This window comes from Ailuropoda melanoleuca, chromosome 5 (assembly GCF_002007445.2).
Source record: "Ailuropoda melanoleuca isolate Jingjing chromosome 5, ASM200744v2, whole genome shotgun sequence".
In the NCBI taxonomy this organism is placed as follows: Eukaryota; Metazoa; Chordata; class Mammalia; order Carnivora; family Ursidae; genus Ailuropoda; species Ailuropoda melanoleuca.
The window spans coordinates 38,732,821-38,753,715 of NC_048222.1; the positions used below are offsets into that span (position 1 = coordinate 38,732,821).

At 52.4% G+C, this 20,895-nt stretch overlaps 1 protein-coding gene across 2 annotated transcripts in view; it reads right to left on the reverse strand.

Annotated features, from left to right (window-relative positions):
* PAQR5 (progestin and adipoQ receptor family member 5) overlaps nt 1–20,895 on the reverse strand; it is a 41,053-nt gene that overhangs the window by 11,648 nt on the left and 8,510 nt on the right. For both annotated transcript variants that reach the window (XM_002920635.4, XM_034660761.1), the window contains exons 2-4: nt 11,392–11,519; nt 8,638–8,843; nt 4,558–4,684 (exon numbers count right to left, since the gene is read on the reverse strand). In XM_002920635.4, the coding sequence (XP_002920681.1) occupies nt 4,558–4,684; nt 8,638–8,843; nt 11,392–11,519 (461 nt within the window). The remainder of the gene's footprint in view (nt 1–4,557; nt 4,685–8,637; nt 8,844–11,391; nt 11,520–20,895) is intronic.

Sequence of the window (20,895 nt, forward strand, 5' to 3'; positions counted from 1 at the left end):
CGGTGACTTGTGATGGACAGCAAACTCCGGGTGACTGATGTCCCTAAGGGAGTGAGGACGCCCTCCTAGGCTTTCGGGTGTCCGGCCAGAGGGGCAGGCCAGGTCTCCGTCACCCCATCTTGCTCTGAGAGCCACAGAGAGGTCCTGCATTCTCTCTTCTCCCTTCTCAAATGCTACAGAAGCAGCAAGCAGGTTTCTGGAACATTCATTTGAACTAGATTCAGGGGAGTCCTCAGGACTCTATGGGGAGATTTTCCTCAAGGACAGATACCACAAAGGAATGAACGCCATTGAGACCGTGATATTCTGGTAGGCAGGTGAGTAACTCAAAACCACTCCGGAGGTCTGTGGTCTGCTTCTTGCTCAGGGAAGGAGATGACGGTTCTCTGCCACTCCTGGCCACACCGTGGACTGCTGGAGCCCAGGGCCAAGGCAGCATGGGCTTGGGGGAGGAGGAAGGCCAGGAGAGAAATCTTGGAGAAGACTCTGAAGCCCTGGCATGGTAGAACGCCCAAAGACATCTTCTCAGCTGCCCTTGTTTAAGGTGAAGCCAGAAGTCTGTGAAATCTGGGACCCCAGGGAGCCCTGGCCCTCCTCTCCACCTGGATCTCCTGAAGCGAACGGGGGCCAAGTCACTCGGGTGCAGGAGCTAGCTTTCTCACTCCTCAGACCCCGAAGATGAAGAAGGGGATGAAACCAGGGAAAAGAAGAGGACCAGGTGAGAAGGAACCCCAAAGGGCCTTCAGATGGGACATCCCACTCTGCCTCTGGCCCCGCGCCTCGGCTTTCTTCAGCACAGGCCTCCTCCAGCCCCCACGCCGGCAGCGGTCGACATGCCTGGAAGCCCCTCAGCTCAGAAGCTGAGGCCATGGAACGGCCCTCCTGCAGAGACTGCTGTCCTTCGCCAGCACGGGACCAGTCGACAGCAGGACACACGAGGCACTTCAAATCCCAGCCACTGTTGGAGACCCTCTCTACCACACTCCTCCTTCCAGCTGTGCGGGCTCCAGCAACTCTGAAGCCCCCTGCCGCCTCCCAGGGCCGTCTTCTCTGGCCCCCTCTCCCTGGGCAGGTTGTTTGCTCTGTCCCAAGGGCCCTTCCCTCCTCTCCAGCTGAGGTTTCAACCTCCCTCAATACTCAGTCCTAGTACCACTCTGCAGAAATGTGTGTATCCAAGAATATTTTGGATACACACACAATTTTGTATTATCATTATTTGCATGCACTACGTTCTGTAATGCTATACTCTAGATGCCGTTTCCTTTGGCCTTTAGAGGAAATGATGACTCCATCTTGGCTTCTGGGGGGTCTGCAGTCGGCGTCAACTACTACACTGGATGCTCTCTCGGGGCAAGGGCTGTGCCTCACTCCTCCTGGTATTCCCAGATCTTAACATGATGCCTGGAGTATGGCAGGCATTTAAGGAATGTTGAGTAGTGGGTTGTTTGGTTGGTTGTTTGGCTGGTTGGTTGGTTGGTTGTTTGGTTGTTGGTTGGCTAGATGGACGGACGGATGGATGGATGGATGGATGGGTGAGTGGGTGCATGAATGGATGTGTAGGCAGATGGGTGGGAGGATGGATGGATGGATGGATGGATGGATGGATGAGTGGGTACATGAATGGATGTGTAGGCAGATGGGTGGGAGGATGGATGGATGGATGGATGGATGGATGGATGGATGGATGGATAAGTGGGTGCATGAATGGATGTGTAGGCAGATGGGTGGGAGGATGGATGGATGGATGGATGGATGGATGGATGGATGGATGGATGAGTGGGTGCATGAATGGATGTGTAGGCAGATGGGTGGGAGGATGGATGGGTGAGTGGATGGATGGATGGATGGATGGCTGGGTTGGGTGGGTGCATGAATGGATGTGTAGGCAGATGGGTGGGAGGATGGATGGATGGATGGATGGATGGATGGATGGATGGATGGATGAGTGGGTGCATGAATGGATGTGTAGGCAGATGGGTGGGAGGATGGATGGATGGATGGATGGATGGATGGATGGATGGATGGATGAGTGGGTGCATGAATGGATGTGTAGGCAGATGGGTGGGAGGATGGATGGATGGATGGATGGATGGATGGATGGATGGATGGATGAGTGGGTGCATGAATGGATGTGTAGGCAGATGGGTGGGAGGATGGATGGATGGATGGATGGATGGATGGATGAGTGGGTGCATGAATGGATGTGTAGGCAGATGGGTGGGAGGATGGATGGATGGATGGATGGATGGATGGAGATGGATGGATAAGTGGGTGCATGAATGGATGTGTAGGCAGATGGGTGGGAGGATGGATGGATGGATGGATGGATGGATGGATGGATGGATGGGTGAGTGGGTGCATGAATGGATGTGTAGGCAGATGGGTGGGAGGATGGATGGGTGAGTGGATGGATGGATGGATGGATGGCTGGGTTGGGTGGGTAGATGGATGGATGGATGGATGGATGGATGGATGGATGGGTGAATGGGTAGGTAGATGGATGGATAGGTGATGGTTGGGTAGAGGGATGGTGAATGAGGGGGTGAATGGATGAATGGTTGGATAGACGGAATAACAACAGATGTGACCCATAAGTAAACAAATAATCCATTTCATTGACAAGCGAGAACCCTCCAAACACAGGCATCAAGAGACTCCTGGCTAGCTGGCTCTGCCAAATAAGTGTGCCCGAACGTAACAGGCGTGCCGCATGCAGAAGACCCACTTATTAACAGCCAGGATGGACGTCTGGCTAGAAGAAAGCCATCTACCCTGGTGGCTTATAGGTGATTCAGGAACCTTTAAGAAAAAAAAAAAAAGGCAGCAAATTTGCTTTGGGCGTTCCTAGGAAAACAGTCTTGGATCATGAACTCTGGGACTGTTTCTTCAACACTCATGGAGCCTTCCATGCCCCCTCAGCCCACCGTGCTCACCTCTCCAGTCCTAAACTGCAAACAGCACAGCTGCACAGCCAGCAGGAGCTAACCAGACAGGACCGTGACTCATCCAGGTGTGTCCGCACATCGGGGGCCAGTACCCCCGAGGCCGCTTCATCCCTCCGGGGCTGTTGCTGGCATGCTGGTTACTCATCTATGTGTGTGTTATGCCTTGTCTCACCAAGGCAGGGCCGGACCCCTGCCTCCCCATCACCCATGTAGCCCTCAAAGCTCCAGCCTGGCACAGAGGCTGCGCTCCAAAAAGAGTTTCTAATCGACACGAGTTCTTGAGGAAGTGGGGAAGAGGCGAGAATAACCCGGTGATGTCTGATTCGGTTTCTACCCCAATGGGCAGACCCTATGTCCTCACAGTTGTAGGGGGGCTCTGCATTTCCAGGGAGAGGGAAGAGAGTTCAGCTCCCACTCCCTCCCCTAGGCTTGTTTTAGTGGGATGAACCAACCCTCGTGTTGACACTGAGCCTAGAAATGAGACGCCCTCCCACACAAAGCAACCCCACGCTCCCAACCTGTCTCAAGACAGGCAGGTGGAGACAAGCAGGGGCAAGTATTCTTGACACTCTTTAAGAGTCTCTATCTTTCCATTTTTTAAAGAAAACCAGGTTGTCAAGTTTGGGAAACCTGCCTATCTTCGGTCCCACGACACCCCAGTGTCACCCAAGGAAAGGTGGAGCCTCGATCATTGCAGAGAAGGTACAGAAGTTTCCTTCCCCCTCCCTTTCCTCCTGGGGGGCGCAGGGACAGTGGACGGCTGCCAGGAATAGTAATTCTCTGAGGTGGTTCAATGGGGAGACTCCAGCTGGCTCCCCGGAATCGAGACTGGGGACAGAGGATCAGAAGCACCCTCCAGCCGCCCATGGGCCCTTTCCTAAGCCACCCCCGAGAGCCCCGAGCCCGGGGAGCACCCAGCACCCCGGCACCATCCAGACAGGGCTGTCTCCCCAATGCCACCATTGGAGAGGTTCCTAAATCGTTTAGGGAAACAGACACTTGGGCAGTTCACTGTTATAAAATGCTGAGTAAACTAGAGTCGTGAACCCCCCAAACAATGTCTCTTGTATTCAGTGATGAGCTTTCTTGAGCGAAAGGGAGAAACCAGAGGGAATGAGAGCCGGTGACGTGGAGCTTCCCCAGGGATGCACAGACACCTGAACATCACCGGCCAGTGGGCGTGTGTCCAGACGCGGGTCCGCTCAGTCACAGTCAGCAGCCTGCCCACGGATGGGCTGCCGGCTCTGGGCCAGGCGTGCGGGGCACGTTCCCTGCCACCCTTACATCCATCTCCCGAGGCAGGTAGACGTGTGGCCCCCATTTTACAGATGAGCAAACTGAGGTTCAGGAAAGCTAAATAAGCGACCCGCCCCGCAGAGGGACCCACCACATCATCTGCGGGGCCCAGTGCAGAAGGCAAGGATGGGACCCCTTGTTCAAAACTCATCACGAATTTCAAGACAGTGATGGCAGCATGTTAAGCCAAGTGTGGATCCCCTCGAAGGTGCTGATGGGTGCCCGCAAAGCGGGTCTAGAACCCAGGCCCAGGCTTCCAAGCGTCCCTTCCACGGAGCGTCCTCCCCCACCCCTCAGAGGCACAGCAGCCGGGTACCTGGAGTAGCAGGAGAGGCCGGTGCTAAGGATGGTGTTCAGCACGGCCAGGGGCACGTAGCAGTCGTGGAAGGCGGTGTGCACCATCACGTCCGGGATCGAGTAAGCCGAGTATGCGATGGCTGAGCCTGGGGAGGGAAAAGCCAGCCTTGGGCCAGAAGCCAGGCCGCCACGGAGCCTGGACCCTTGGCAAGCCCACCCCCAGCTGGCTGAGCCCTGCTGCCACACCTTGCTTGCGCCATGCCCACCCCCCCGACCGTCCTCCCTCTCTTCTCTGCCTACCCAAACCCTACCCTGCGCGTTTACTATGAGCCCAGCATCGCCCCCAAGACTTTACCCTCGGTGACTCACATAATCCTGGCAATCACACTCAAACATAAACCCTGCACTTAGCCTCATTTACAGATGACGACGCAGAGGCACAGAGAAGGTTAGCAACCCACCTGGGGGACACACAGCTACAAAGCGGCAAAGCCAAGCTCCCACCCGAGGCAATTCAGTGACCATCCCCCTTTTAACCCGAAGCTCTGGTCCATGATGACACGTCAGGGTGCTCAGCTTTTCTGAGGGTGCACCTCTCACCTGCCGATGACACGGGGCACCCTTTGTGGAAAGACAGACATTGCAGGGAGGGAGGGGCCCTGCCAAAGCAAGGAGGCGTGTGGCATCAGTGGGCTGGGGGACTGGCCAGCGGAGAGGCGGATGTAAGAGGCTAGCCTTGGTGTTCCATTGTTCTAGGTTTGGGAGTCTGTGACGGGAGGGTCCCTAAGGGCCCTCAGGAGGCCCGCCTGCTGCAGCTGTTCTTTGAAAGAACAGAAGAGATCGCTGTCCTTTCCAAAGGGGCCACGTGTGTCAGGGGGCCTGGCCCAGAAGGCCTCTCCAGCTACCCTCACCAGGCCTCCTCTGGGGGACGCAGCCACAGGCCTGTTGGCCAGGGCCTCAGGGGTCGGCCCTACGGTCACCTGCTAGTCGGAAGACACACTGAACGCTGGAACCCTAGCTCAGGGCTGAAGCAGGCCTCGGCCACGCCAAGTTCAAGCTCGGCCTCTGACCCCATTTGACAGACGGAGTCAAGTGCTGTTCCCAGGGTCACACAGGCAGAAAGGGCTGAGAGTCCCCAGGCTGCCTGTGGGATTTCAGCTGGGAACCCCCTCCAGGGGACAGCTTCTTCCTCAGCCTGACAGAAGCAGGACGTTCACTCTGGCTGGGGCCAAAGGCACCCAAGCTCCGCGCATGACACAAGAACGGGGGAGCCTCAGACCCTGCCCAAAATGGCAGTGGGAAGCCAAAAGACTTCTAGTAAGAAATAGACAGTCTTCTCCACTGTTCCTGGCACAGAGCACCTAAAACCCCTGGAATTTCCTAAGCCAGGAGCCAGGGAAGGTGTCTTGTGTTATGTTAATGAGGTGATCTGGAAAGCCCCTGGTTTTCAGGAGAACCAACCCAGTTCCTAGAGGGCTGGAACTTCCAGCCGCACATCCCTGACCTCCAGGAGGGGAAGAGGGGCTGGAGGTTGAATCCATTGCCAATGGCCAATGTCTTCACCAATCATGACTAATGAGGTCTCCATAAAAACCCAAACAGCAGTTTGGAGAGCTTCTGGGTTGGTGACCACATGGTGATTCAGGGAAAGGGGCGCGCTCAGAGGACACGGAAGCTCCAAGCCCTTCCCTGCTCTGTGCACCTATTCCATCTGGCTGTTCCCGAGTTCTATCCTTTTATAATCACCTGGTAATTCGGTACGTAAATGCTTCTCTGAGTCCTGGGCATCTGGGAGGGTACCAGACCCTGAGGAACGCTTACAGATCCAGAAAGCCAGTGACGGGAAGGGGGACAGTTCAGGGTGGCGGCTGACCCCCTGGACCTTGGGTCGAACCTTGGCCTTGGCTCTGCCATTTACAAACCGTGTGACCAGAGTAACTTCCCTTCATGGTGCCTCATTATTCTCGCCTGTAGTGTGGGTATAATGACAGCCGCCATCCCAGGGGACGGACATCAGGGTTAAGGACACGGCTCCCCTCCGATGCTAAGTGCCCAGCACCGTGCTGTGCACTCCACTTGCCACGCTCAATTCCTCTTCGTGCCATCCCGTGAGGAGGACACGATGCCGAGTTTGTGGACAAGAGGACTGGGACTTAGTGACGCTAAGAAACTCACCCAAGATTTAGGGGGGGTGGCCACAATCAAGTGCATGATGCCACCCCTCGTGACATGTGTCAGGGGCCGTCTAGTGGGGCCTCCAAAATGCCTGCTCTTAGTGCGAGTCTGGGCAGGTGATCAAGGGCTCTGGAAGCCTCCAGACTAAGGAGTTTGAACTTCATCGGGGACAAACGGGGGTCCTGAAGGGTCTTAAATCAGAGGTAAGCCATGGTTAGAAGGTGTTGGAGAAGCCTCCCGGGGGAAGTGGGCAGGAGTGGGGGAGGGGCAGGAGGTGGAGGGGAGGCTGTTGTCAGGGTGCAGGGGAGAGGCGGGAGGGTCAGAGCAAAGCCCAGGCACGGGAGCCATGCGAGAGGAATATGGGGAAGAGACTCACCTGATCTTGCTAACAGGATGGCAGGGGCACGGGAGGGAGGGGAACTCGAGGGCTCTTTAGAGATTCTGACTTGAGAGACCAGTTCCGGGTGGAACCACGAGCCAGGGGAGGCACTGAAGAGGGGGAGCGTGTGTGCATGGTGGGAGTCAGGGGGGGGAATGTGGACAGTCTCGGTCACAGGGCTGGACACGGCGTGGACCTCAGGTTAGTAGTAAACTAGGACGGGGTTGGGACAGCCTGTGCAGAGGTGTCAGGGGGATGGTGGGAGCTCAGCCTGACGCCGGACCACACAAGAGCAGAGGCCCAAGGCCTGGTTCTGAGCTTGCCCGCTGCCAGGGCAGCAGAGTGGGGGAGTCAGCCAGGGAGAATGAGGACGTGCACAGGCAGGAGGAGAAGCAGGAGTGATGGGATGGGGACCAGAGAAAGGGAGGTGGCCTGGGGGGGCACGGAGGGGCCCCTGCGTCAGAGGCTGGCCACAGCGCCTGGAAGAGAAGCCGGGTGTCCGCAGGAGGGGCCCCAGCAACCACGGCTTTAGTAAATGGTAGGGGCTGGACACAGAGCCCGGAGGAGTGGGAGACGACACGGTATAGCCTGTGTGTGTGTGTGTGTGTCTGTGTGTGTGTGTGTCTGTGTGTGTGTGTCTCTGTGTGTGTGTGTGTCTGTGCGTGTGCACACGTGTGAGCGGCGCAGGGAGGGAGGGGAGGAAACGGGATGGAGGCAGGCTCCTCACGGACCCCCTTGTGGGCAAGGGAAGACGATGCCTTTGCCTTCATACCTGGAACAGGAGCAGGAGGGAGAAGAGGCCAGAGCAGGGATACTTGGGAACAAAGGGATGCCCACCAGTTGGGGAGAGAAGCGGAGCCAGAGGAGGGGCCCCCATAGTTGGGGGGAAAACACGAGGAGGCTTGGGTGTCAACACCCAACCTCACCAGCTCTGGGATCACCCCTCAGTTCCCATGGCACTTTGAGCACGTTGCTAACCCCTCTAAGCCTCTCGACAAGGGGGGTTCGTGACCCCCCTTCTCTGCCAGGCAGGACAGAGACCAGCCTTGACGTGCGGAGCTGGCTCACCCTGGCCTGTGACGGCAGACGGTGACGGTTGCGGAGATCTCCCCAGACGACCGTTAAACCCAGCCGATCACATACGCTTACAGTTAAATAACCACATTAACAAACGTAGTAAATTCCCGTGAACGCGTCTCCTCTGTCTGCGTAGAGGAATTACACGGTGTGCTCCGTGTCTCTCTCCCCACCCATGGGCAGGGGCGTCCCACTGGTGGCTGCAGGTTGGCCCTGGTGGGAGTACTTACACCGCACAAGTCAGCTACCCCCCAGATCGGGCCTCTGCTCCCCGCGGAAATCGGTTCGTGTTCGCCAGCACAGCTCTGGACAAGTTTCTTACAAAACACTCATCGGGAGCCTGGAGGAGGCACGGGCTTTCCCGCGACTCTTCCGCAAGCCCCTCCAAGCCCTGTAGTGAGCCCAGCTCCCAGGCGAGGGGCAGGCGGCTCAGGCGCAGGGAGGGGAGAAGGCAGGGGCCCCACGTACCCAGGCTGAAGAGGTTGACGGCCCCGTAGTCCAGGAAGTAGCAGATGTGCCGGGCGTTCCTGGACATGGAGCTGAAGGTGTGCGCGCAGCTGGACGCGAAGGGGTACACGCAGCTGGTGCCCATGTACACGAACAGAGGCCAGGAGTAGCTGTCCCTCTGGATGTCCGTCACAGACAGGGCGGTCACAAACCTCCACACGAAGAACCTGGAACAAAGCGTGGCCCGCTCGAGCCCCAAGGCCGGGGGCTCCTCTGGACGCCTCACCGGACTATCTGCTGCCCTCCATTCTGCTGAGACGGCTGAACCCTGTGTGTCCTCACTTTGGTGACATGCTACGAGGGAGGGAGGATGAGTGGGATCCTATTTTGGTTGGAAATGGGCAGAAGGGGCAAGAGGAGAGCCTTTAGGTTCAGCTAGCGCCGGTCTCTCCCCACTTTGGAATGACAGAATCTCTCCTACAGCATCCTGCCTAAGGGATTCTCCAGGCTCGGCTTGCATGCTTCTGGGGATGGGGAGCTCACTACCTCTCAAGGCAGCTCTGAGTGTCAGAACGTTCTTCACTGAGCTGACACCTGTCTCCCTGGGATCGATCTCCATTTGATCAACCCTCGCTCCCCCTCAACGGGACCACAGAAATCTAGCCCATCAAATATCCAAGGCAATCTTCATAACCCCTCCTCGCCTCTTTGAATTTTACATTAAAGAACCCCGTGGCATTCAACCACTCCTCAGAGGATCCATATGGGGCCTGTCACCAGTCCTGTTTGTCCCCTTGCAGGAAGGCTCCTCAAACAGAAGCAACCTCCCGGGGTGGGGCGGGGGCGGGGGCTTGAGAGTCTAGAAGACAACAGGAATATCTTCTCCCTCCTCTCCAGGCCATTCCTCCCTCACACTGCCATCGCCTTTCTGAGTGGCCTGGCCCCATGCTGAGACCCACTGCCTCTAGGTCTCTGGGTCCACCCCCACACGGAGACATAGGACAGCTCCACACCAGATCTGCCCGCCCTATGACCCAGGCAGGGGGGCTGTCGGCAGAGCTGCCCACTTCCACAGACTGCCGGCTGCCAGAAAGCCAGCGCCTCTGCCCACGGGCCCTCCCAGGGAAGGAGACTCCAAAGCTTTTCCCACAGGAACGCAAGGAGCATCACTTCATGCTCTGGCTACACTTACGAACTTTCTCCTCCTGTCCCAGCAAAAACAGAGCTGAAAACCTGTCCAATCATTTCAAGATGACTCCCTGGCCCCACTTTCTTAGGGCATCCATCTCACTCCAGGCTCTCCCAAACCCTCCCCGCCCTGTGTTGCTGGGTGATGACCATCTCCCAAGGCCTGGCAACGTCAGGGGGCTGAATGTAGCAGGGAGGGGGGGAGGCGGGAGGGCCTCAGCCAGAGCAGCCCAGCTTCGGGACAGCTACAAAGTCACCCCAACCCCACAGGGGTCCATGCCCAGGCGCTCCAGACCCAGACAAGCAAGGAAGGGCCAGCGTTCCCCAGCAGCACAAACTGTAGAAACACCTCGATCACTGTGGTTCATCCACAAAACGGAGCCCCACGCAGCCTGAGAGGCCGGGGGCCGGACAGAGACGGGACAGCAGAGAGGCAGGAAGAGCAGCAGGACGCAGGGACTCAGGGCGGGCTGTGCACACGCCCCAGGGGCTCACATCTCCAGAGGGGCTCTGAGAGGACTGACAGCCCCAAGGAGCAGAACAGAGACCAGGGGGAGACACTGACTCTGTCCCCATCTGCAAGTTACACTTTATGAGCATTTAGATTTCTACTAATGTTTACTTTGGTTTGCTTAAATTTAAAAGGACACACACACACACAAATAAAGTAAAATGACAAAGGGCCTCCTTGAGCAGGATCAAGGAGTCTGCGGCCCTAGGGCTTCCTTACAGATCGCCCTCGGCCACCCCAGGCCTAGACCCTCTCTCCTCTGGGGAGGCTTCTGGCACCAGCCTTGCCCTGCATTTTGGCCCTGGATCTGTCTCCTGACTTCTGAGCAAGCACGGCCTTCCCCGAGCCCATCTCTGTGTGCGGCACACCCTGAGGTTCCTCCTATTCTCTTGGCTTCTGGAAAACGATCAGCAGGGAGTCCAGAGTCTGGCCTGTGCCGGGACTTGCCATGGATGGAAGCAAGCCACCCCTTTCCCTGCGCCACACCTATGTCAGCCGACAGGGGTCTTCGTGGGCCTCTGAGCCGGTGGCTGCCCCATGAAAGTGCTACCTGACCAGGGGCCTCCTGGCAGCTGTGGCTCCAGAAGGATCACAGGGCCCCCACAGCTCCATGTCTGATGCCTCTTCCAATGCTTCCCCCACCCCCACCCCGGCCGCCCTGTAATCCTCACAGCAACCCTGGGCAAGGTGCGGAGATCACTCCTGCTTTACAGACGGGAAAACGTGAAGTTCAGAGAGGTTAAGTGACTTGCTCGAGCTCGTGACATTTTAACCAGGGCTTCTGGAGGACTCAGAAAACCTCCAAACTGAAGGGGATAAGATCAACCCAGGCCCCAGTGCCGGGAAAGACTGAGGAGCTGCCAGGAGCCCCTTGAAATCTACTAGAATCCATACGTTAATGCTCTCGCCCCAGCCACCAGGCCCCAACATCTCCCAGCTCCAGGCTCATGCACCACAGGGGAGTCCCTAAAATGCCAGCATGGACCCCCAGCCTTCCCAAAGCCCCTGGGTTTTAAGGAAGCCCCAGTCCCCCAGGCTCCTGAATGACATGGCTGGTCAGGGAGGCTGGAAGGTACCAGAAGGGCAGCAAGTGAGTCCAGATGTTGAGGGTCTCATTGGTCATCTGGAAAAGGCTGAGGACACAGGCAGTGGCGGAGCTCTGTGGGTGTCGGTAGCCGAAGAGGATGCCCTGCTCATGGAACACCTGTGGGGGGAAGAGAAAGGAGCACTGAGGTGAGGCCAGAGGGTGGCCAGAGGGTCTCAGGAGGGACAGCTCTGGTGGCGTCTAGTTTTCTCCCAGGCTGTGCACTTGAACTCTGAAGCCCGAAACACGAGACCCCAAGTCCTTGGGCTATCAAGCTGCTTCCCTCCCCCACTTCTCTCCTCCTTCCTGTAGGTTCTAAAATCCCATGTCCTTCCAGAGGCCTGGAGCGGCTGGAGGAGGGAACGCAAGACCCTGGCTCCCTTTGGGAATCCGGCCAATCTCCACATTCCCAGACAGGCACACTTACTCTTGTCATGAATGTTGCCTAAGAATCTGGTTTTGTGCCCTCTGCCTGGGGCCTACAGCCCAGTCTCTGGATGCCTTCGTGGTTGGATGACATATACACTGTCTGTCCGAGCCAACATGCCCCGGATGTCAGGAGCTGGTGGGAAGATCTCTGCAGAAGATCCCTGGCCAGGGCCAGGATATATTCACCAAGGCGCTTCATAAAGGCCTTTTGATGATGAAGACAGTGATGGCATTAGCCTGGGATATGCGGAGCAGGGGCTGCCACAGCTGGGCCTGCCCAAGCCAGCCCCGCCCCACGCAGCCCACCTGGCACATCTCTGGGTCACCACCCCCGAGAAGACAGGTGGACTGGTCAGCTGACCTGTGGGCATCAACCTGCCCAGAGGACTCGATTAGACCCATTAAAAATGTAATTGTGAAAAGGGAGGCAAGGGGAATGAACCCAGGCGCTCCTTAAAAAATCTTTTTTTTTTTTTAAAGATTTTATTTTTATTTATTCGACAGAGATAGAGACAGCCAGCGAGAGAGGGAACACAAGCAGGGGGAGTGGGAGAGGAAGAAGCAGGCTCATAGCGGAGGAGCCTGATGTGGCTCGATCCCACAACGCCGGGATCACGCCCTGAGCCGAAGGCAGACGCTTAACCGCTGTGCCACCCAGGCGCCCCCCCCTTAAAAAAATCTTAAAAAAAAAAAAAAAAGGAACACCTCGGTTAAGCGTCTGCCTTTGGCTCAGGTCATGATCCCAGGGTCCTGGGATTGAGTCCCACATCAGGCTCCCTGGTCAGTGGGGAGCCTGTTTTTCCCTCTGCCTGCTGCTCCCCCTGCTTGTGTGCTCTCTCTAATAAAATAAAACAGAATAAAAAATCTTTGAAAAAAACTGTGAATACATTCCCTTCTTAGTTCAGTTCTGGGTTCAACTGGTCAACCAGGGGGAGGGGGACCCATGAAGCTGGTTCACGGTCCAGTGAAAAAATACTATTTGAATTAGGTTTGGGTCTTAGCTGATTAAAGCAATTTGTTCCAGTTTCTGATTCACTGTTCAATCCTGCTGACATCCCCAGTTTACAGTGGACAGGCTTCTGTCCCACGCAGCAGGAATCCTGGCTTGCAGCTGCCCACCCCACCAGGGCCACTGACAGGGAGGCAGACGGGCCCATGGCCTTCAGCCTTCGATCCATGAGAGGAGGGTAGCGCGTGCTTGGTGGGCATGCAAAGGCCCTGTGGCAGAAATTGGGGGTCTATCATTCCATCTCACGTTTCAGTCTTCCCTTTATAAAGAAAAGAAGTTTATGAAGGCATTGGCCTCTTATTAAAACGCGAAGACTCCAGAACAGAGCTGCTGTTATTGATGATTCATTCCTTCACATGAATGAGTTTAGCAGATCCTGTGTAGGAGACCTCATGACCAGGGCCCTGCAGAGCGCTGGGCACATGGGGGCTGGTGGCACAAGGGGATGTGGGGCAGTGCTGCGGGATGACAGCCTGAACACGGGGCCCAGGGCTGGGCAGTGGATGGACGGGAGCCAGAGGGAGAGATGGTCTACATGGCGACTCAGGGTGTGACTACCGTTCTTCTCTCTTTGGTTCCTGCATTTGGGGAAGCAAGAGAAGGCGCCGACACAGTCAAGAGCCAGAGGGGAACAGAAGGGCTGGGAAATTCACAAGCTGGACAACTTGACCGCACTTCAGAATCTTGTCCCAGACCCGGGGAGGCTACCTGACCACCAATGCCAGGACTGGGCTGTATTGAAAGAATCTCCTCGGACCTGCTATCCTGACCCGAGACACGGATGGGAAGCCCACTAGCCATGCCATAGAGGGAGAATTTAAAGCAGCCCCTCCAAGAAAAAAAAAGAGAGATAAAGAGTGGATTAAAAAAAAAGGGAGTCCTTTGGTCCCAGAAGAGCCATGTTCTGAACTGCCCCTTCCTTCCTCAACTTGAACCTCAGTTTATTAGGCCAAAATGCTAGATGCACTCTTGCTCTGAGCTCCTCCGAGCAGAGGAAAGGAGCGGCATTCCCTCCATCTTCCCGCTCTGGCCTCGCCAAGGCACTGTGCATAGAGTAGATCTTACAAGAAGACGTGTTACATAAATCTAAGCAACCAATGAAACATTGGAAAACAATTTTGTATTCACACCCAGTCCCAATCCCAAAAGGCAAATTGCAATCACTGTCCTTAGTACTCTCCTAGCTGGGTCTCATTCCCAAGCAGCCCCGGTTCGCAGATGCTGGCTAATTTGCACAGTGGAATTGATCTGTAGGAATTCGCCTCGCATCCCTGGTTGCGGGCTAGGCAGTTCAATGGGAAAGGAAATCAAATGGTGTGCAGCCTATTATTCAGAAGTGCGAACCCCCAGGTATCCGGGGTGGAGGGCCACAGTAGCGGGTTTTCCTTTTAGTGCCTGCCAAGCCTTAGCTTCCAGGAAAGACGCCTGAAATTCCACTGCGACCATTCAAACCCTTGGTTTTTCTAGCTATGAAAGTGCAAGTCAGCTGGGGAAAACCATGCAGAGTTCTGGCTCGCAGTAAATAGGAGCGGATTCTGACAGCAGGCAGCAGGGCGAGGCAGAGTGGGGGGTCAGGTGCCGTCAGTGAGGCCATCCGCCCTTCCCGCCCAATCTCAAGCAGTCCTCATGGCCTTGTGAAGGACAGCCTTTCACTGTCCCCATTTCACAGAAAAGGTAAACTGAGGCCCAGGGAGGTTAAGACATTTTCCAAGCTCCCAGAAGTAGGGGGAGCCAATCTGAAAGCGGCAGACACACCTCAGCCTTCATTTCTTCGGCCTCTTACGCACTATCCTGCGGCCTCTCAGAAGGGCTCTGTAGGAGAGGGGCTCTCATCTCTTGGCTGGTGGTGTGATTTTGGACTGCCGGGTACTTCCCTGAGCCTCAGTTTCTGCTTCAAAGTGGGGTCACAGGCTGAATTGTGTCTCCCCTCCAAAATTCGTAGGTGGAGGCCCTCACCCCCAGTCCCTCAGAATGTGACTGTCTTTGGAGACAGGATCTTTAAAGAGGGGATGAAGTTCACATGAGGCTGTTAGAGTGTGGAACCTGGTCCGATCTGACTGGCGTCCCTCAGAAGAAGGGGTGACACCAGGGACGGGAGTGCACAGAGGAACGACTACATGACGGGGCAGGCCGGAGGGGGCGTGGCAAGCCAACGAGACAGGCCTCCAGAGAACCAACCTTTGTCGGCACCTTGATCTTGGACTTCCACCCTCCAGAACTGTGAGAAGTACATTTCTGTCTGTCCAGTAAGTCTGTGGCACCCTGTGATGGCAGCCTGAGATGGCTAAGACACGTGGGGAGGTTGGTGACGATGTGTCTAAATCAGTGGCTCGCAAATGTTCTTCCACAGGTGTCGGCAGGTGGCCTGGGGATCTTGCTATGACTCGGTGGGGCGAGGGGAGCACCTGCTCTCCTCACAAGCTCCCAGGGCATGTCTGTGGTCACGGTCCACCCCGTGCCTCAGCATCCAACCGTCACCTCCCTGCCCAGAATCCAATTCATTGCAACAGAGAAGGTTCCCTTTAGGTAAGAGGGACCAGATGCACCCAAAGACGTGGGCATGAAAAGCCAGAGCAGGAGGGAGAGACAAGGGAGGAGTCTGGTCAGGTGTTTGCAGGCAGAAGACACAGGAAACAGAGAAGCCAAAGGACAGGCCGCTCGCTGATGCTCCAATTATATCCTGCCATGCAGGGAGGCCTGCAGTGTCCTTGGCACCGGCTTGGACACAAAGCCACTGTCTCATGCAGGACGGACCATGCTTTAGCCCCGGCAAGACAGAGCACTTAGGATCTCCATTAAAATACCATAAAACCGCTCGCACACAACTCACATGCAATTACTCGAACTACAAATAGGCTGAAGTAATAGCCAACCATTGTCGGTACTAAGCAATGACAGGTGAATGTCGCTGAGAACATCGGTGTTGTGTTTTTAAAAAATAAGCCTCTGATATTGAGTCAAGAAGAAGGATGCTTTTTGTACATGTGCCCCAATATTTACAGCAAATGAAGCTAAATTTCTCCTGGCTGCACATAAAAGATGGCTAAAAAGTAATTAACCAAATTACATCTCACTATCTAGGACGGAGGATCCAAAGGATATTAGTAATTTAATAGACAATAAAGTGACAAAAGACACATAAAATGTCTTAAAAAATTAATATTGTTTAGTTCAGGTGGGGTGTACCAGGGTGAAAAGTCCCATTGAATGACCACCACTATACACAGCACAGACCCACAGAAGCAGCAAGGAAGGATGCTGAAACACAGGCGCATCCCATTGGTTTTCCATTTGTTGTAAAAATGCGGTCTTTGATTTAAGAACCAGGAAAACAATTTTCAATTTTAGGCACTGATTTAAAAATCTGCCATGGGCTAAGCTCCGGTAACAGTATAACACGATTGGAAAGTCTGTGGCAGGCAGAATTACAGCCCCCCAAAGCTGTTCACGCCCTGATTCCAGAAACTGTGACTATGTGAGGTTAACGTGGCAAAGCGGAATGAAGGTTGCAGATGGAATTAAAGCTGCAATCAGCTAACCTTAAAATAGGGAGATGATCGGGATTATCCAGGTGAGCCTGGTGTAATCCCAGGGTCCTTAAAAGGGAAGGAGGGGCCAGAAGAAGAGGGGCAGAGGGTGATGAGGCCATAGAAGAATGGGCAGAGACACCCCTCTGCGGGATCGAAGGCAGGCAGGGGCCGGGAGCCGCCGACGCAGGTGCTTTCGAGAAGCTGGAACAGGCAAGAAAACAGATTCGCCCCTAGAGCCTCCAGCAACACCTTGATTTTAGACGTGTGAGATTCATGTCACTTTTCTAACCTCCGCAAAGGTACGATAATAAATTTACCCTCTTTTTAAAGCCACCAAGTCTGTGGCAATCTGTTCTGGCAACAATAGGAACTAATACAAGGTCAGAATTCGACCCGAAATCCAAAAGCAATTTGAGAGCTGGAAATAAATGGCAACATGCGGTCTCAGCTTCTTACTAGGAGGACTGATGACTTCCTTTGGAACAACTCAAAGATGATGTGTGATGCTCTCCGAAGCTTCTCCAGTGCGGGACATCTTGCCGAAATGCATCTCAAACCTGACCATAAACTACTCTGATTCACACCATGGGAATGCCAAGTAAATGCCATTACATTCTTAGATTTCATCTAGACAAGATGCAAGATGATGGAAAGAAATCAGTGAAAGGGGGGGGTCCTCAAATAGAGAGCAAACCCCATCTTGGGGAGGAAACGACATTAATTTTGAGTCTGAGCGCTTCACGGGTATTCGTTATGGGATGGTGTTAACAAAAGCTTTCAGAAATTTGGCCATTTCACTTGTAAAGGGATTCAAAGTACGCATTTATTATCTTAGATAGGTATAGGATTTTTCTAAACCAAAGAAGCCACATGTGAAATATGTAACAAAAATGACATTAAAATAAAACAAAACTTAAAAAAAAAAGGAACAAAAGCATCTCTGAACAATGAAAGGGAAAAGTCACACACAAATAATCCTGAAATTAACTTCCACACAGATTACTTTTCAGAGAATTACAGATTATAATTTTGACTAAGCAAAATATTGCTCTTTTCAGTTTTCCTTATGGTATCTTTTTTCTTGAAAAAAGAAAAATCAAATTTAAGTACTTTATGGATCTAGATATTGTGTTAAGAGAGAGTAAAAAGAGCCATATAGAAGAGGGTAACCTATATGCAATTAAAAAATAATTTTTCTTCTTAATTGTAATTATCATCTACAACCTCATTGTGTTTGAACTTGATAAAATGTATAGTTCATTTCTGGTTCTAAATATGGCTTTAAGAATATTTTTTGATAGGGGCACCTGGGTGGCACGGCGGTTAAGCATCTGCCTTCTGCTCAGGGCGTGATCCCGGAGTTCTGGGATCGAGCCCCACATCAGGCTCCTCCACTGTGAGCCTGCTTCTTCCTCTCCCACTCCCCCTGCTTGTGTTCCCTCTCTCGCTGGCTGTCTCTCTCTCTGTCAAATAAATAAATAAAATCTTTTAAAAAAATATATTTTTTGATAATTTCAGTTGCTCTATCTTAGCAGAATTGAGCAAAAACTTGGCAGAAGTTTCTCCCAAATGAAATTAATTAAAAACAAAACAAAACAAAACTAAGACTCAGTGACTCAAGAATAGAGGTTTAATTTGGAATCACTGTTAAGAGAACACAAATTACGTGATAATGGTGATTACAGCAATATAACCCATAATTTTACTGAAATAAAGGCAAAAAAGTAAATGGAATGGAATAAGCATGTAGTAATTTATAAATTATGAACGTTTTAATTTACTACTCACCCAAACATCACTAATCCATCAATGTAACATCCAGATATGTGCAACAATCATTAAATTTAGTTATCTTTGATGTTTTGCTGACTTCCACTATATAAAAATTAGAGCTTTACATATACTCTTTGGGGATTATGAAGGGATATTTGTCAAGGGAGAACAGAACCATCCTATATAACAGTTGGCTGGCTCCGTACGTGACTTACCCATTCAGACATACGGTCTGTGGTCTCCGTGGTTCTCCTGATTCAGACCCAGCCCATGTTAGGAGCAGACCCTGTTTCATCGGATCATCATGAGAGGACTACACGGTCAAGACTGTCAACCCCTTTTTAGGTAAGGAAGCTGAAGCTTAATGGGAGAAGTTTCCAAGGCCATAATTAATAACAGAACCAAGATGCAAACGCCAATCTGTTGGCTTCCAAACACCCATTACTCTTCACTACATCCACCCAAGGGAAACGAGTGACTGTTCTAGCTGATGGAGATGCTAAGTGTGAGCGGAGTTCTCAGAAGGGAGAGACCCCTGGACCCAGAGCGATGGAGGAAGAACCGGGAAGAATGGCTGGGGGCCTTCCGGCTTGGGAAGAATGATGGACCATTAGATGTCACAAAAGATCCTTCTGACTAAACCAATTAAAACACTGGATGAACTCTGCATAGCATGCTGGATAAATGTATCAGAGAGATGACAGCAAAAGCAAGAAAGTCACAAAGCCCCCTAACAGAGGGGCAGCCAGGAGCCCCGTTCAGCATCAGAGTTTCGGCTGCCAGGCTCTGCCAGTAAGAGATGAACCCCAAGGCCCATCAAAGGCAGACCTTGCCATTAAGATTAGGACCCTAAAGATGAGAGAAGGTGAAACAAATCGCACCAGGCAGAAGGAGACAATAAGGAAAATTGTCTTTCTGAAACAATCTGGCCCCAGAATTCGCAACCATCAGCTAGATTTCAAAGAATTTCTGATCCAAATCCACACTTCCACTACGGTCCAAGAAATTGCCGGTAGTAAAATTAAAGTGGTCACAAATAAACAGAGGTCAAAGTTCTGCGGCTCCCTCAGGTACGTAACGAAAGCAAATACAAATCGTTTCGGGAGGGTTTCTACTTTAACACGAGCATGCAAACCACACCAGGCCTTAGAAACCACAAAAACTGTGGCTGGCAGAAAGAGGGTTCGAGGAATAGAGGCTGAAATACAAAATCAGTATGGTCAATATGTTTAAATAAATAGCTTAAAAATATGAATGCAAACGAACAGACTTAAAAGGAACCTAATAGAACTTGGAAGTTAAGAAACCTTGAAATAAAAAGTCATTGAAGGGATAAATAGCAGACTAGATCTCGCTGAAGAGAAAATTAGTGAACTGAAAGCAGATCCAAAGAAAGCAGTTCAGAGAAATTAAGAGAGAGATACAAAAAACCAAGGGTGCCTGGGTGGCTCAGTTGGCTAAGCAACTGCCTTCAGCTCAGGTCATGATCCCAGGGTCCTGGGATTGAGTCCCACGTCGGGCTCCCTGCTCAGCAGGGAGCCTGCTTTTCCCTCTTCCTCTGCCCCTCCCCCCACCCATCCTTGCTCTCTCTCTCTCATAAATAAATAAAATTTTTTTTTCAAAAAAAAAAAATAAGAGACAGAATATTTCTCCAGAAAGAGAAAAACACAATGGTTTTGTTATGATATTTGAAGATAAAAACTGATAAGCTTCTAGGAGTTTTTGAATGTTGCCAGTCCTCAGATCCAAGAAGTGAGGTGTGGCGGGACAGTTGGTGCTCACCAAATATTCCATCTGCTTTCCTGCAGTTCTCGGCCTTTCCTGCAGTTCTCGGCCTTTCCTGCAGTTCGGCTGGGGCCATGTGACTATTACTACCTCATGTGACATCTAGGCCAGGTCAGTTCAAAGCAGGGTGTCTTCTTGTAGTAGATATCACGATGCCTTCAGCAGGGAACCCTTCCCTCCTTCAGAACTGAGCCACCCATCCCTCCGTGGGAACTGCTTTTCACCAAAGGCCACTACACTGACCACGTTATACTCCTGGCCCAGGGGCAGCACACACAGCCACTGATAGTGGATATGAAGTCCTGGCCTCCTTTTCTCATTTGGAACAAGTCTGAAGGACAAACCCCATTCTAGAACATTCTGTGAGATCAGCTGACACCTTGCCCTTCCTGCGTAGTACAATTCTTCATGTTATAATGCCAGAACAGCCACTAAACTAATAAATACAGAGCATATTTCTAGATATTAACTATAAAACAAGTAGGAGAACATCAGATGTTAAAAGGAAAAAGGAAATAAGGGTGTAAAACTCAATCCGAAGAAAGCAAGAAAGGAAAGGACAACTCAACAGAGAAAATAAGACACAGCAACCACATAAGACGATCAAAATAAATGTAACTATATCAATAATCTTTTTCAATATAAACAGACTAAACTGCCCAGTTAAATGGCAAATACTGTCAAACTAGATAAAACCCAACTGAGTGCGCCATTCACATGGGACACAGTTAAAATATAAGGACAGGGAGAGGTTAAAAGTCAAAGGAATGAAAGAAATAAACCAGACCAATAACAAAAACAGTAAAGCTGGAGGAGTCGCTAATCACTGTGAGACCGATTCTAAGAAACCATTACTACACAGCAAGAGAATCACTACAAAATATTAAGAAATTTACCGCACCAGGAAGATACCACATAAATTTGGATGTACCTAAAAAACGCAAGCTCAAAATATATAAAGCAAAAACTG